At 42.1% G+C, this 17,165-nt stretch overlaps 1 protein-coding gene across 3 annotated transcripts in view; it reads left to right on the top strand.

Moving 5' to 3' along the window:
* gpr179 (G protein-coupled receptor 179) overlaps window positions 1-17,165 on the top strand; it is a 38,393-nt gene that overhangs the window by 11,706 nt on the left and 9,522 nt on the right. For all 3 annotated transcript variants that reach the window (XM_049571015.1, XM_049571014.1, XM_049571013.1), the window contains exons 3-8: window positions 765-861; window positions 3,992-4,230; window positions 6,110-6,178; window positions 15,235-15,344; window positions 16,035-16,273; window positions 17,018-17,156. In XM_049571015.1, the coding sequence (XP_049426972.1) occupies window positions 765-861; window positions 3,992-4,230; window positions 6,110-6,178; window positions 15,235-15,344; window positions 16,035-16,273; window positions 17,018-17,156 (893 nt within the window). The remainder of the gene's footprint in view (window positions 1-764; window positions 862-3,991; window positions 4,231-6,109; window positions 6,179-15,234; window positions 15,345-16,034; window positions 16,274-17,017; window positions 17,157-17,165) is intronic.

Raw genomic sequence — 17,165 nt, 5'->3', positions numbered from 1 at the left:
TCTGGAGTACCAGCACGTCCCTCAAATGCTCAGTCAGATTGGGATCTGGGGTATTTGAAGGCCAGGTTGAAGCCTTGAGCTCTTTGTCCCATTCCTGGGGTCATTTCTGAGCAGTTTTTGTGGTGTGGCATGGTCTTGTTGGGCGGGGGCACTGCCATCGATAAGTGCCGTTGCCATGAAGGGAGTTATTTTGTCTGCAGCAGTGTTTCAGTGGGTGGAGCATGTCCAGTAGCATCCCCATGAATGCCAGGACCATTGATTTCCCAGCTGAACACTGCAGTGTAACAAGATGATCAATGTTATTCACTTCACTGACCGGTGGTTTTAATGTTTAATGTAGGTGTATATCCCTTATGGTATCAAATATCAATATTTTTCAATGTATTGTATTGAAGTTAGAAATACAGCATCTTGACAACACTGTTCTGTTCTGTAACTGGGCAGCTTTACATGTGTAACTTTTAACAACATGAAACAGGGTGTTACTGTAGACAAACAAACCTTCCCTGGATAAACTAAAGTTACTATTGTCATGTTTGCATTATGAGGACAACAGAGTGAAATAAGCAAATAAAGGAAAGTAGATTGTAAGCAATATATTAAATTATCTTATAACAACCAAAACCAGTAAAAACTAATGAAAGAATACTAGCTCTATTTGTTGTTATTCTTATTATAACTCAAAGGAAAAGGACGGACAATCAAAAACACCTCAGACAAAAACAAAAAGAGAATAATCAGTATCATCTTTGTGTTTCTTGCAGTGTGTACCAACTCCAGGCCAGGGCTTTCGACTGGGTCAGTACTGCTGCCGCTGTAAAGAGGGTTACTACAACCCTGAGATAGCCCCTCGGGACTCAGGTGAGTTGATAACTGACCTCTGCTGCCCAGAGCGGGTCAAATAACTGAGAGGTGATTCCTGTATACTGTTCACTGTCCATTTAAACTCAACCAAGAGTCAGAGATTATGATGACAAATGTAATTTTAGTATTCTCTGATTTTAAGTTCTGTACATCCTTAACTAAACACAGGCTATGATTTCTGTCGATATTCCTGTAATGCAGAGGTGAGATGATGTAAATTAACCTGATTTAACCAGAGCAGTTTAACTTACCTCACAGAGCAGCTCAGATTTGTAGATTTAACAATGGAGACAGGATGCTTCAGTTTTAGCTCATTAATTGCTTTTTACAGCCCAAATATTTACTGTATGGTTGAGTCTCAAACCCCCACCATCCTATAGATAAACCCACTGCACACTGCCTGCTCAGCACCAAACAGCAGACATACTGTGAGAGACTATGGCCCTGTTTACATCTGGTATTAAAGGAACAGTTTGAACGATTTTAGGGGGATTTAGTGGCGTCTAGCGGTGACGACTGCAGATTGCAACCAGCTGAAACTTCCCCTGGTTGTTTTTTACTAGGAGCCGAATTATCCGCAAAGGTCTCCTCATCTCCAAAACAAACGGACCAGGGGTCTCACTTATAAATATTGTGTACGCACAAAACGAGGCCTGAAAGAGGCGTACACCACTTCCCACGCAACAGTTGTGAGCTATAAAGACAGACTTGATGGGAAAAGCTTTGGCCAATGCTTATGAACATTTTGGAGACAGAAAAAAAGCGACGCAGATGGTGAGGTGGAAGCCATTTTTAGCTTTTGTCTGTGTACAAATTTAGTATGGATTCTACGCATTGTTTTATAAATGAGACCCCAGGTGATTAATACCAGTACAAACACTGAGTAAATCAGTTTAACGTTGCAATTCAGTGTTTCTCCAATGTTGTTTGGCATGTCAAAGATGGGCAGCTTGCCTAGCACACATGATTTTAGCAGGATTTGAAATTATGCAAGTTTGCCTTAGTCCGCAGTGACTGCTGACAGTGCTGCTACTTTTACACTCTGATTCATCACTGCAGCTCAGAATAACATGAGACACCTGTGTGATGAGAACAAGGATAAAACAGATATTATTTTATTGGTAAAATAATCCACAAACATTTTGGTCAGACAGACCTCGTACTTGTACTCATCAACCTCCGCTTATCCGGGTCCGGGTCGCGGGGGCAGCAGTCTGAGCAAAGAAGCCCGAACCACCTCAACTGACTCCTCTCGATGTGGAGGAGCAGCGGCTCTACTCCGAGTCCCTCCCGGATGTCCGAGCTCCTCACCCTATCCCTAAGGCTGAGCCCAGCCACCCTGCGGAGGAAACTCATTTCAGCCACTCTTATTCTTTCGGTCACTACCCAGAGCTCGTGACCATAGGTGAGGGTTGGAACGTAGATCGACCGGTAAATCGAGAGCTTCGCTTTCTGGCTAAGCTCCCTCTTCACCACAACGGACTGGTTAAGCGCCCGCATCACTGCTGACGCCGCCCCAATCCGCCTGTCAGTCTCCCGCTCCATCCTACCCTCACTTGTGAACAAGATCCTGAGATACTTAAACTCCTCCACCTGAGGAAGGACCTCCCCCCCGACCTGGAGAGGGCAATCCACCCTTTTGTGGCTGAGGACCATGGCCTCTGACTTGGAGGTGCTGATTCTCATCCCAGCCGCTTCACACTCGGCTGTGAACTGTCCCAGCGAGAGCTGGAGGTCACTGTTCGATGGGGCTAGGAGGACCACGTCATCCGCAAAAAGCAGAGATGAGATCCTCCCGTCACTGAACCTGACACCCTCCACCCCTCGGCTGCGCCTAGAAATTCTCATCAGTCTTTAACTACTTTTCCACTCTTTCGTTCAGCAGCAGAAACAGTCTGGTGTTACTTTAACGTGTTTTATGTGACATTCAGAGGAGTTTTGTCAACTGCACGTAATGAAAGTCTCGGCCAGCTGTGAATTTTTGAATAGTATTTTCAATATTTCTACATTTCCAAGAGAATCATTTACATCCCACGCCACTGACATTTTACTGTCTCATAATCGCAGACACTTATGGAACCATTTCCTCTCATGATATGAAGCAGACTTCATTCATGACTCTGGTGATGACGCTTGCAATCAACACCCTGGCCTCTTTCACATGAACACGCTTGTGGCTGGATAGGAAAACCCAGAGTTTACTGAACTGGTTGACAACCAGCTTTGTAGTACCTGTTATCCAGACAGCCAGTGTTAGGGTTAGTCAAGCCAGATAACTAGAGGATATCCTGGTTAAGCAGAAAAGGCTTCGTAGTACAGGTCTCATGTATTTTAACTAGTGAAAACACTGAAGGCAGTTTAAAGCTAGAAAAATGCTGCTCATTGCAGATGGGCTTCTAACTATGGTGGCCGATGCAACAATGCAAATGTCCCTATCTTGAGCCAGTGTTTGGTTTGTTCACTTTGGGCTACTGTAGAAACGTGCCGGTGCAAGATGGCAACCTCCATAAAGGAGGACTTGCTCCTTATGTAGATATAAACATCTCATTCTAAGGTAACAAAAACACAACCATTCTTATTTTTAGGTGATTATACACGAAAGATAACAAACTTATTATGTTATATTCCACTTCTGCCAGTATATCCCCCTAAATCCCACACACTGGACCTTTAATACCAGAACATTTCTACAGACTAGAGCTGTTTGAAGCTTTATTTGTACCTTTAACCCCAGATGCTCTTTGTCTCTGCTGACAACTGTTGGCCTGTGGAAAGTTGGAGGCAAACCTGCTTCCTCTGTGGCATGCAGGAAGTTCCCACTCTCTCTACTTCGAGTTCATCCTCCACTTCAAGCACCAAGAGTTGCTAGTGCAGTGAAAAGGACAGGATAGGACAGTTTTCACGTTCAGAGGAATCAGGATAGAAATCAAACCCTGGTTCTTTGTGGTGGTGGTGGTGGGCGAGAAATTTAACCTTGGCTACTTGTGATTCTTTTATACTAAAACACAGAAATAAAACCTTTAGAGGCATTAAACAATGACTGGATCCAGATTATACTGCTGTCTCTGCTGTGTGAGTTTTTGGTGCAAGTCACATGTATCTGAGGTCTTCACATGGGTTTGTGTAGGTGTCGATGCAGATGGCGGCCCTGTGAACGCGAGTGATGACGGCGGCGGCGGTGTGTGCTACCCGAACATGCCCATCTGTCTCCCGTGCTGGCCGGGCTGTAAGAGCTGCCAGGACGGCACCCCCTGCTGGGTGCAAGAGGCCTGGCTTCTCAGGGGCGCCGTGCTGGCCGTCCAGGGCGTCTTCATGCTCCTCATCTTCGTCAGCATGCTGGTGGCCTACAGGCATCGTAGAAACCGGGTGAGTCAGGGTTTTTTTGGCTCGGCGGGGGGACACCATACGGATGGGGTTGGATGAAGGAGAGCTGTTCCAGGCGCTGAGCCAGGATACATTATGTCAAAACATTTAGCTGTTTGTTTACTTTTTAAGTCTTATGTAATTGCTAATGTAGACTGTGATTATCCTAAACCTGCCTTTCAGTCTTCATGTCAATAATACGTAGATGAACGTTGTTTGACTTCCCCTGAAGATCCCTGCCCTTCCACCAGCAGAGGTCCAGGTGCTGGCAGCAGCACGGGGGTGACGCCAAACACTGTTCATCTGCACACACTGTGATGCCACACAGCTGGTTCAATATCAGCCACAAAGGGGCGGGGCTTAGCAAAAGATCAGTTGAGACAAAAATTAGCTGCTAGCCACTCCACAGTCCCTCCACCTTGCTCACCGCCACTGTGGACAGCTTTACCAGGAGATGGATAGTTGGAGGCTGAAACAGCTCAATTTCAGGCAGCACAACCCCCCAGCACTGGTTGTCACAGCAGGCTGGTGGCCAGGGACAGCGCCGCATCTAATCTGTGTAACTGCAGCAACAGAAAGTTTGCTGATCCGGTAGGGAGTCGGGGCTGTTCGAGTTAGGGTTTGCACCGGCTGGATTCGTGTTGCTTTGGCCGCCGACTGGGGGTCAGTCTCTGGAGCTGCTGCGTGCTCTCTACCTGGTAACATGGTCTGTAGCTGTGGGGAGTTGGACGGAGGAGACACTGGGATTCGAGGCTCTCACTAATGTCAGCTACATAAACGTAAACTTGAAACCACAGCTGTGAGTCTTTGGCTCCAGTTAGCAGAGGGCTAAACTTTGAGCAACATTTTCTGTTCATCTCTGAAACACTTTGCCCATATGGACGTGTGTTTTTATTTCATTTATTCTCAGCCTCTCTTTTTGATCAGTCCGTCTTCCTTTTTTTGGTTGCCTTGCCGTGTAGGCAGTTGTCAGTGCTAGAACAGTAACGTTCTCTGCAGGATTTCTCTTCACTGAATCAGGCTTTCGCCAAAAGGGACGTACACAGACATCTGCATCATAGATTTTAATAGTAACTAGATACCAGAGGCCAAGACAGCTCCTATTCTTTTCTATGGAGTTGCTCGCCTGGCACATATGCCGAAAAATTTTTCTAGCTTCTGGGTTAACTTCCGTGATATGCCGCCCACTGAATATGTGCAGTGGTGTTTCTCGCACTGGCCTCTCCCATGAGTTCCCATTTTACAAATATAAAATTGCTATGGCTCAAAATTTCAGAATCAAAAGCATCATAATTGACCTTGTTTTCAGTTTGAGGTGTCCTCTCAATAGTTTTACAGACGTGTCTTTTATAATGGTGGTCTATGGGGAAAATGCTTTTTGCTGCAATACCGCGAGTGGCCACTGGAAAAAAATTGCTTCAAGGCTGAACGGCTTTCCTGGCAGTCTGATCTGCATTTTTAGACGAGCCAATAGGAATGCGCTCGCTCTGAAATTATCTGTGATTGGCCAAAGTGTCCTGTCACAGCTTGGATTTCTAAAGCCTGAATTTTTTGGCTTTGAGACAGACTCACTGTGTTCTTCTCCCTGATGGTTGGCCATTGTTCTGTTTGTTCTTGGGTTGTTTTAACTATGTACTATTTGGACATTCTGCGTGATGAGTACTTTGGTACCCCATACTTTTGTACTTTTATTTAGTGAAGTTTTGAATGCAGGACTTTTTTTGTAAGTACTTCAACATTGCTGCTCTTATTAAAGTAAGAGATCTGAGCAGTTCTTTCACTGATTTTTAGTATATCATAAGGTGAAAACACACTGGTTGGGTGCATTATCCTCTCGACCAGCTCCTTGTAACTTTCTGTTTTTGTTTTTCTGGTCCCTCAGAGGATCCGGGCGTCCGGTCTCCTGCTGCTGGAGACGATCCTGTTCGGCTCTCTGCTCCTCTACTTCCCGGTGAGTGTCTGACTGAGCTGAGAGTGTCACAGATTAGAGCTCTTTACAGATCACTGCGCAGCACAGCACCACAGATTATATCATAATGGACCATTTGTGGGAGGGTGAATGGGTTGAGGGCGTGTGTGTGTGTGTGTGTGTGTGTGTGTGTGCGTGTGTGTGTAAGAGGAAACGGGGAGGGTGGGAAGGTAGTCGGCAGTTTTCATAACGATTATCAATCAATCTTTAAATTCATTTTACCAATTAAAGAGCCATTAACGTTAGTCAGCCGTGACTCTTTATCCATCTGTCAGAAAGTGTCAGTCGATGTGAGCCGTTCCTGCTGAGCTGGCACTCTGCTGCAGGTTATTGGTCATTGATTCATTTTCATGTGTGATGTGTGAACATGTTAATGGGATGTTCTTATGGCGGGCAGCTCTGCTCGTCTTCACTACACACTGGGGGATGATTACAAAAGATCGTAAAAATGACCATCGCATGCAAGACATAAAAATATCTTTATTTTAATTAAGTGACATCTACATATAAATTAATGTACGTTTATTTAAACACAGGAGTGATTCAGGTCCCTGTGCACAGGAAATTACTTTTCTAGTTCATTTAGAATAAATTAAAGACGGCCATGACTGAAAGGCTGACTTAATTAAGGAGATGAAATGCCCTATCACTGTTTAAAATACTGGATACAGTGATGGGTGTAATAAGGAACACTTGGCTTTTTTTTTGTCTGTTTTCTTCTGTTGTGTTCTGGTAACTTAAAGGGATAGTTCAGACGTTTTAAAGTAGGATTGTCAGGGGTACTCATCAATAGTCAGTGTATTACCTGCAGTAGATGATGGTCGGCACGCCCTTAGTACAGAAAAGCAGGTAGGAGTTCAACACAAAAGCTAAGCAATATACATCAGTGGACGGCTGCAGCAGCAAAAATGTATTTTAGCCACTTAAAAAAAATCTCTTTTAAATCTCTTTTAATTTAAGATTGCACTATATTTAGAGAATATTTTCACTGCTGTACCTTGCTATCAGACAGCAGTTTCTGACTGGCAACTACCACTCTCTTCAAAGCCAGACTCCATTGAGAAAAACAGTGATTTAAGATTGCTGAACACAGGAGCTGCTGGTCTACTGCTGCCTCGATCAGTTATGTTTGTGTTATTGTGTGACTTTGGCGTTTAAAAGGGTTGGTTCAGATTCGCCATAGTCACACAGAAACACAAACTAACTAACTGATTGAAGCAGAGGCAGACCAGCAGCTCCTGTGCTCTGTGAGCCAAAATGACTGTATTTGTCAGTGGAGTCTGGTGACTTTGACGAGAGCATAGATGGGGAGTCAAAATACATCCACTTCAACTGACTGTTTTAAGGTGGCTAAAATATGTTTCGCTGCTGCTTCCGTCCACAGCAGTACATTGCTTGGCTTCCATGTTTGCACTCCTGCTGCTTCTCCAATCTGGGAGCGTGCTGACCATCATCTACTGTTTGTAGTACACTTAGTTTGTCACATGCACATGCATGAAAATAATAACATGCCTTTTATTTTTATTGCATTATTGCCATATATGGATTACTGAATGGGACTACGAGGCACAGGTCCTGGGGCCCAAAATGTCAGGCCCCCCTGGCGTTTATGGGTAAAATGTCACTTACATTAACATGTACCAATCAGCAAGAGACTTAAAATGACCACAGTGAGCTGCAAAGGAACCGCAGAGAGACACAAAATGACCTCAAAGAGACGTAAACCAACAGAACAAGAGGCAAAACCACCACAAAGTCAGTCAGTATGTTTACATGCACAGTTAAGTGGAGCTACCATTATAGCTCCACTGTGCCACTGTCCTTGTCCCAGTATACAAGCACAGGAGGGGAATCGATTCATTGACTGAAGTATGTTCAATTCCACTACGGTAGGTGGAGCCCCATTTCAGCTTGTTAGTATTGGACCTTTTGATAGTTGACCTTTTACGTCACAGACCAAACAATCGATGGAACACTCCATGTTTTCCTCCCATCCATGTATTTTCAAATATTTAACTCTTTCAGCTGACACAACATGAACTGTGTCTCCTCATCCATCCAAAACATCATGGCTCTGGATGTAGATTTCTCCATGTTGTTACCGTCTTCTTCTTCTGTTACACATTCAATGCTTTTGGGGAGTTTTTCCTTATCCGCTGTGAGGGTCCTAAGGACAGAGGGATGTTGTATGCTGTAAAGCCCTGTGAGGCAAATTATGCCTCTCTCTTTTTGGGACTATAGGAATAAGAAGTCGTTCACACCAGATATAATGACAAGATAAAATGGTGGGGGAGGTATATTGATGACATTTTGTTGTTTTGGACAGGTTCTGAGGAGGAACTCTTATTGTTTTATGATTTTTTGAACACTAACAATAGAAACATAAAACTGTACATTGAATAATAATACTGTGAATTTGAAAATCAGGCAAAAATTATGTCAAACAGATTTGCAAATAGAGTCTACGAGGCTAAGATTGATCAGAGTGCTTACAAAAAAGCCCAATCTATACCTAGATCTGAGCTCTTGATGACAAATAAACAAAAATCTTTAAAACCAGATCAAATTTACTTTGTCACACAGTATAGTTCTTTTGCAAACTCTGTAAAAATGATTGTGCATTCTAATTGGAATTTAATCAAGAGTGACCCTCTGCTCAGAGAGGTTTTTCCTGTTCCTCCTCAAATCAGTTTTAAAAGGGCCCCCACTTTACGAGACAGGCTGGTGCCTAGCCATCTCTCTGTTTCAGATAAAAAAACTTGGCTTCATCGACCTGTGAAGGGTACTTATAAATGTGGCTTGTGCAAACATTGTGCCAATATCAAAGAATGTAAACAATTCAGTGACTTTAACACTAACAAGGTTTATGACATCAAGTCATTTATTAACTGTAATACTATGATTGTGGTCTATTGATTGTCCTGTACCTGTGGTTGTTTTTAAAAGACAGAGTCTCTGAGCATAAATATGCTATTAGAAAAGCAAACTTTGATTACCCAATGGCTAAGCACTTTTATGAAGCACATGACAGCAACCTGGGCTCACTTATGGTTGAAGGCCTAGAAAGTATTCAAAAAAACATTAGAGGTGGTGACAGACTCAAATTACTTTTGCAGAGAGAGAGACTTTTTATATTTACCAAATGAAAGCCACTATCTATCCAGGTCTAAATGAAGACATTGATTTCAGTCCTTTTTTGTAACTTTTTTTCTATCATTACAGACACAGTGTTTTTTCTTTTTCTTTTTTTCTGTATTTAATTGTTTAACAATTGGTGGAGCCATCTGTTGGTCATGATCTGTTATTTATCATGTTTCTATTGTCCTCCTACCTACCCAGGTGATTCCAATCATCCTATGTAAGGAGCATTAGTGTGCTGAGGGTTACACCCTGAAGAAGGCTTTTGTGCCAAAACGCGTGGGCTGTAACCCACTTTCATCATGTTTTAACCTTTTCTAAATGAAACAGCCATTTTTTAAATAAAGGCTGTCTATACATTTAAAGAAGAGTGCCTTGGATTTCCCTTTTTTTGTGATTTGTGATATTGGGCTTTATAAATAAAATTGATTGACTGAAATTGATTCATTGACTTCCAGGTCAAAGCCCGGGGGCGGACACTGTGGAGCATGTGCAGAGCGTCTAAACCAATTTGGGTCTGATTGTATACATGCAGGAAGAATTCAACTCCCAGTCTCATTATCTGGGTGTTTTTAGCCAGACTAACACAATAAATCGATTTTCTCTAATGTCATGTAAACATACTGTTTTCTTCAGATATAATATTCTGGACAACAAGTTGGGTCAGTTTCCTCTGTGTGAGTTGGTGTAAAAGGGGAAGATACTGTACAAATGGAGATATAATATGGATACCATGTGGCAATGTGAAAAGACCTCTTTGAACACGTTAAGCATCAATTTAAAAAAAATAATAAACTTATGGAGTTAAGAGGGTTTTTTTTTTTGCATGAGCAGTGATGACTGAACAGATTACAGACTGTAGATTAGAACAAACAGAAATCCATGGGTATAATGTTGGTGACAAGAGGATATCTGAAGGGGCAGTTTGAGGCCTGGATTTGATATTCCCACTCGCTGCCATCTTGGCAGGTACAGGAGACAATCCTAATTCATTTCCCAGAATCAGGATTTTTGGGGGGGATTACGATAAGCATTGGGTTTACTTGAGGTTAAGGTTGAGTGTGATAGGCCGAGAGCTCTGTCAGTCAGATACAAGTACTCTGTGACACAGTGGTTCCCAACTGCTGGGTCGCAGTCCAAAAGTGGGTCGCAGATCCATTCTGAATGGACCGCAAGTGACTTGTAAACATGTCTATTTTGTAAAAATAATTCTTTTTTTTAGGGACAGTGAATTTCCAGCACAGAGCTGCATTTTCTAAGTCCAGTTTCCTGCCAAACCCAAGCATGACACTGAATGTATTAAACTGTGTGGACCATGAACTACAGTAATGACTGAGGAGACAACTGGACCTCGTAGCTGGACCAGTTGGGAACCACTGCTGTAACATGTTGCCAGTTTATTGGGTACATTTAGCTTAACTGTTTTTAGAGACAACGTTGATTGAAATTTATTGTCATTTTGGAGGTTTTGCAGTTGGTGTTGTTGTTGACATGTGTTATACTGAGATGTGGTGCTATTTATTTTACTTCACAATAGCTACTCCAGTTTTCTAACCGCTCTTAAGACTTAAAGGTCCAGCATGTGGATTCTGTGGCATCTAGCAATGAGGTTGCAGAACTGAAACTTCTCCTGTGCACCAAGCGTGCAGGGGAGCTATGGTGGCCGTCGTAAAATGGCCCTATCTAGAACCACTGTGGTTTGTCCATTTTGAGCTACAGTTGAAACAACACAAACAAAGCAAACTCCGTGGAAGATGAGCCACTCTGTTTGTGGATATTATTATTGATATAACAGCTCATTCTAAGCTAATGAAAACACAATGATACTTAGTTTTAGGTGGTTATACCCTAATGAAACATCGTTATGAATATTATGTACCATCTCTGCCTGTAGATGCCCCTAATTCCTACACATTGGAAGTTTTAAAACTCATACCTCTGTCAATCACAAGACAGTAAAGCAAGCAGCAAACATTAACAATATTCTTCCTCTGGTGCAGTAATTCCCACAGGCTCCAGATTTCTCATTTGTCATTGTCATTTGTTCAAGGTCAATTTACTTGCATTTGCCCATGTCGTCGTGCTAGTTTGCTGTCTCTGTCATGTAGCTGCCCGTTAGTCACTCACTCTACAGCAGGGAACGGCAATTCAAAGTAAAAGCTCTGTGCTGGAAATTCATTGTACTTCAAAATAAAGTGTGTTTTTTACAAACTTGACACGTTTGTGAGTCACTTGCGGTCCATTCAGAATGGACCCGGGACCCACCAGTTGGGAACCACTGCTTTAGTCTATACTTGTGATATATTGGCAGTTTTTAATCTAATGATTTAAATGTTTTGTTCATTCAGAAACAGAAAAGAGAAGTATAAAACTGAAAGATAAATTGTAGACGTCACAACTATACAATGAAATTTGAATATGCTTGAGTAAATTAAGGGCAGTGCAAAGGATTCGTTGAGGACAATGAGCAAGAAAAGGCTGAAGCTGTTCAAAATAGTAACACTGTAAGATGACGATAAATACAGGATACAGAGCAATATGATTTAAACAGTAAAGCTATGTATACTGTACAGTACAGTGATGTAAGACAGGGCAGGAAGTGCAGAAAAATGACCAACATCTCTTTTGGTATTTTGAGTTCTGTTTGGAGAAATTCAAAGGTGAATTGCAGCCCACATGTCTGACTGTAGTTCTGAAAGTTGGTCAGAAAGGTCAGAGTTCACTCTCATCTCAGCGAGGGGTCACTGACAGGAGAGGGCGTCCATTTCATCTACAAACAGATCACCTGCTGGAGGGCTTGTTTGTTGTGCACGTGGAGAACAGTCTTAGTGCTCGTCCTGCTCTGTAAGAGGTTTCTGAAAGCTTATTGATTGTATTGATTAAAGTAATCAGAGTGTGAAGCTGGGTTAGGAGTGCAGTACTTACGGCAAGTAGGCTACAAATCCCTACTTGTACTTTAGTCTCTTTAGGTCTTCTACTACTGCTCCTACTACTGCTACACTTACTGCTACTATCATTCGTGGTACAAGTACTAATATGTAAGTACATTTACTCAAGTACTGTCCTTACAAATCCAGCCCAGTCACTAGATTAAATGTTGGCATTGTTCATTTCTGCAAACAACAGATATGTTACATTTGTAGGTTTTACATGAAGCAGATATGTTGAAACTTTACGTTTTAATTTTGGCTTAAAATACCTGGATTGGTTGCTACAAACGCCGCCAGTCGTGCCATTAAAAACTGCCCACTTTTTTCACTACAAACAAACATGGCTGAAAATGTCCCAACTCTCGTTAATTGATACCTATTTTTGTAGCTACAATCACCGCTGTAAATGTCCCTAGCTGTTGTTAAAAAATGTCCACATTTGTCGCCACAACCAAACACAGCTGGAAATATCCCAGCGTGTTGTTAAAAAGTACCCAATGTTTTTGCTACAAACAAACACAGCTAAAAATGTCTCAACCTATCATTAAAACATCTGCTTTTGTTGCTGCAATAATGGCTGGAAATGTTCCAGAATCTCATTAAGAAATACCTGCTTTTGCTGCGACAATCACTACTGGAAATGTCCAGAACTCTTGTTTAGAAATACCCACTTTTGTCACTACAAACACAGCTGCAAATATCCCCACCTCTCATTAAAAAATATCTGCGTTTGTCACTACAATCATGGCTGGAAATGTCCTGAACACTTGTTAATATACTTGTTTTTAATTGCTGCTGACACAGCTGGAAATGTTCAGATGTGTAATTAAAGTAGATCTGCTTTTGTTGCGAAAATCACCGCTGGAAATGCCCAGAACTCTTGTTTAGAAATACCCACTCTTGTTCTTCCAACAAAACTGGAAATTTCCCAACATGTCGTTAAATTATACCTGCTTTTGTTGCTACAAACACAACTGGAAATGTCTCCACCTCTCGTTAAAAAAATACCTGCTTTTGTTGCTAGAAACACGGATGGAAATGTCCAGACATGCCTTTCAATTATACCTATTTTTGTTGCGAAAATCACCACTGGAAATGTCCAGAATGCTTGTTTAGAAATACCTGCTTTTGTTGCTACAAACAAGGCTGGACATGTCACGACATGTTGTTAAAAAAATACCTGCTTTTGTCCTGTTTTTATTGCTACTAACACGGCTGGAAATGTCCAGATGTGTCGTTAAATTAAACCTACCTTTGTCGCTACAGTCACTGCTGGAAAAATCCACAACTCTTGTTTAGAAATACCTGTTTTTGTTGCTGCAAACAACTCTGGACATGTCTCGACGTGTTGTTAAAAAATAAACACTTTTTCTCACCACAAACATGGCTGAAAATGTCCAGACATGCCGTTCAATTATACCTATTTTTGTTGGTACAATCACCACTGGAAATGTCCAGAATGCTTGTTTAGAAATACCTGCTTTTGTTGCTACAAACAAGGCTGGACATGTCACGACATATTGTTAAAAAAATACCTGCTTTTGTCGCTACAAACACAGCTGGAAATGTCCTGAACGCTTGTTAAAAATAGTTGTTTTTATTGCTACTAACATGGCTGGAAATGTCCAGATGTGTTGTTAGATTAAACAGTCACTTCTGGAAAAATCCAGAACTCTTGTTTAGAAATACCTGTTTTTGTTGCTGCAAACAACTCTGGACACGTCTTGACGTGTTCTTAAAAAATACACACTTTTGTCACTACAAACATGGCTGAAAATGTCCAAACGTGTTGTTAAAGATGACCCACTTTTGTTGTTACAAACACATCTGGAAATGTGCCAAACTCTCATTAAAAAATACCTGCTTTTGTCACTAGCAACACGGCTGGACATGTCCCAACATTTTGTTAAAAGATGCCTGATTTTGCTGATACAAACATGGCTGGAAATGTCCTGACCTGTCAGGGGAACATGAATGTGTGAACCAAATTTTGTGACATTGCATCCAACAGCTGTGGAGACATTTAACTTAAACTACGAGCATCATCATAGCGCTAGAAGAAAAATCAGGGGATTACTGAAGTTATTAGGATCATAGAAACGTCACGAGGTTATCACAGAGAACCCGTACTCACTGAGGTCACTGGGGTTCCTTTTTTGGCTCCACCCAGTCATCGTAGCTTTAGATCGACCAATCAGATTACCTCCCCGTCTATAACCGAGACCCCAATCTGCCCGTGAGTGCAGGCCATTTCTGCTGATTAAAACCGCCTTCGTCTGGATGTTTACTGTCCGTCGTCTCTGATTCTATATGTATTCACTCTGAGTGGTTTTATCCTTTATGAGTGGTTCCAACACAATGATGCAAATTTGCATTCACATTTTAGGCTTTAGGCTGATGCTCTTATCCAGAGTGACGGAGACTGACTGTCACAGCAGAATGAGCTTTAATTCCTGGATTACAGTCATCCACTCTACTGTTACGTACTGAACTGAAAACCTGCTGCTGAGTGTGACCGACTGAACGTATTCACAATGTAAAAAAACACATTGTACTTTTTAAAAAGGAAGTTTTAGTCTGTTAATGCTGATGAGACGTGTCATTTAGTGTCTGTATGGGAGTGACATTTATAGTAACAGCAGCAGAAGCACCAATAATGATAGTAAAAGTTAAGTAATATGATGGCCTCTGATTGGTTCCTGATATGATGTAGGTGGGGCCATGCCTTTGTTGTATGTTTTTAAAGCCCTGACAAAGATCTGCAGTGGTCGAAACATGTTAGCTATTTTAATGATTTAGCCACTACAACAAAGGCTTTTTAACATTTCCTTCCTCGTTTTCTATATTTCTAGAGTGCCTGATTGCCTTCCTGTGTATCCCATAGTAACAGTAGTACTTGTAGCAGCATTAGAACTAGTATGGTAGTATTTGACTTACAGTGAGTGTCTCCCTCTCTCTGTGTCTCTGCAGGTGTTCATCATGTACTTCAAGCCGAGTACGTTCAGGTGTATTCTGCTCCGCTGGGTCCGAATGCTCGGCTTCTCCATCGTCTACGGGACTGTCACACTGAAAATGTACAGGTGGGTTTGTAATTTCTTTTATTTTACAGTAACATCCTGTTAGACTTCAACACTGCGATTATATCTATTCTTTAGTCTGCACTTAAAGAATAGATATTAAAGTGCTGCATAAACCTAGCAGGTTTGTTAGATCTTTAGGAGGCCATCAGCTGGTAGAACTTGGAGTTGAGGTATAGATCTCAAAGATGTAAAAACACTATCATACCTCACCAGAAACATGTTTGTTATTTTTACTTCTGGAAAAGGAAAATTAAATGTGCCATTATCCTGTAATTGTCAGCCACAGTTAAATTGTCTCACTTCAAAAAGTCCTTCAACCTCCAAAGTTAGTCTTCTCATGCATTCATAGTTAAGCCTTGCAAAAATAAACATTTTTTTAAATGAAATTAAAAAAACAGAGAAGTGGTGCGTGCAAATGTATTCACCCCTTTGCTATGAAGCCCCTTAATAAGATCTGATGTTACCATTGACCTTCAGAAGTCACATAATTAGTTAAATAAAATCCAACTGTGTGCAACCCAAGTGTCACTTGATCTCAGTATATATACACCTGCTCTGAAAGGCCCAAAATCCCCAATAAAAATCAATTTAAATCACAGATTGTAACAGGACAAACCCCAAGGCACTGTATCTACATTTCCCACATTTTGTCTTCAGCAGTGAAACATTAATTGATTCTTGCCTCTACAGGGTCCTGAAGGTGTTCCTCTCGCGCACGGCCCAGAGGGTGCCCTACATGTCCAGCCTCCACTTGCTGAGGATCCTCGGAGTGATGCTGATGACGGTCAGCTGGTTCCTGTGTGCGTGGACGGTCGGCGTCCTGCAGAACCGCGACAGGAACATCCCGGTGTTCATCACGACCAACACGTCGGACGGTCAGGGGTTCAACCTGTGTTACCTGGACCGCTGGGACTACATGATGGCTGTGGGTGAGTGGCAGCAGAGGTGAAGACGAGCCTGGACACCTGAGATTACTTTTACAGTGATCTTTTAAGTGATATAGTGAAAACTTAAAATGGTTTAAACATTTTGTAAAAACAACAATCAACTGACTCTGCTCATACTTTGACCTCAAATAATGGTCAAGAAGATTTTATTCATTTTCCATAACTGCTTATCCTGTTGGGGGTTGCGGGGGGGTGGAGCCTATCCCAGCTGACATTGGGCGAGAGGCAGGGTTCACTGACACGTAGAGACAGACAACCATTCACACCTACGGACAATTTAGAGTCACCAATTAACCTGCATGTGTTTTGACTGTGGGAGGAAGCTGGAGCACCTGGAGGTAACCCACGCTGACACAGGGAGAACATGCAAACTCCACACAGAAGGGCTCCTCCACCCTGGGTTCAAACCAGGAACCCAATGCAAAGCATGAGGGATCAGATTATTTAGTTTTACTTAATTTTGGGGATAAAACCAAAGGTAACGACAACTGCAGTATCAGTGATAATCCCTCATTGCACAGGAAACAACGGTAGGTCAAAGTCGAACTATGAAACTACAACAATAAGGCTAAAGTAACAAGAATTCACCTTAAAAAATAAAGTAACTCCAACTATCTTGACAGTTTACACATTATTTAGCAGTTCATCAGTATTAGACTGATAAATCATACTTACCTCAGACATCTGCATTATTATTTTACCTGAACTGACTTTGTTCTGCCACAGCTGAGCTTCTGTTCCTGTGCTGGGGCAGCTCCCTCTGGACCGCCGTCAGGCCGGTCCCCTCAGCCTTCCACGAGCCTCGCTACATGGGCATCGCCATCCACAACGAGCTGCTCCTCTCCTCCATGTTTCACCTGCTCAGGTAACCAGC

Source organism: Epinephelus fuscoguttatus, linkage group LG3, assembly GCF_011397635.1.
Source record: "Epinephelus fuscoguttatus linkage group LG3, E.fuscoguttatus.final_Chr_v1".
In the NCBI taxonomy this organism is placed as follows: domain Eukaryota; kingdom Metazoa; phylum Chordata; class Actinopteri; order Perciformes; family Serranidae; genus Epinephelus; species Epinephelus fuscoguttatus.
Note: the sequence above shows the minus strand (reverse complement) of the source record. Positions and strands in the feature narration are given on the sequence as shown.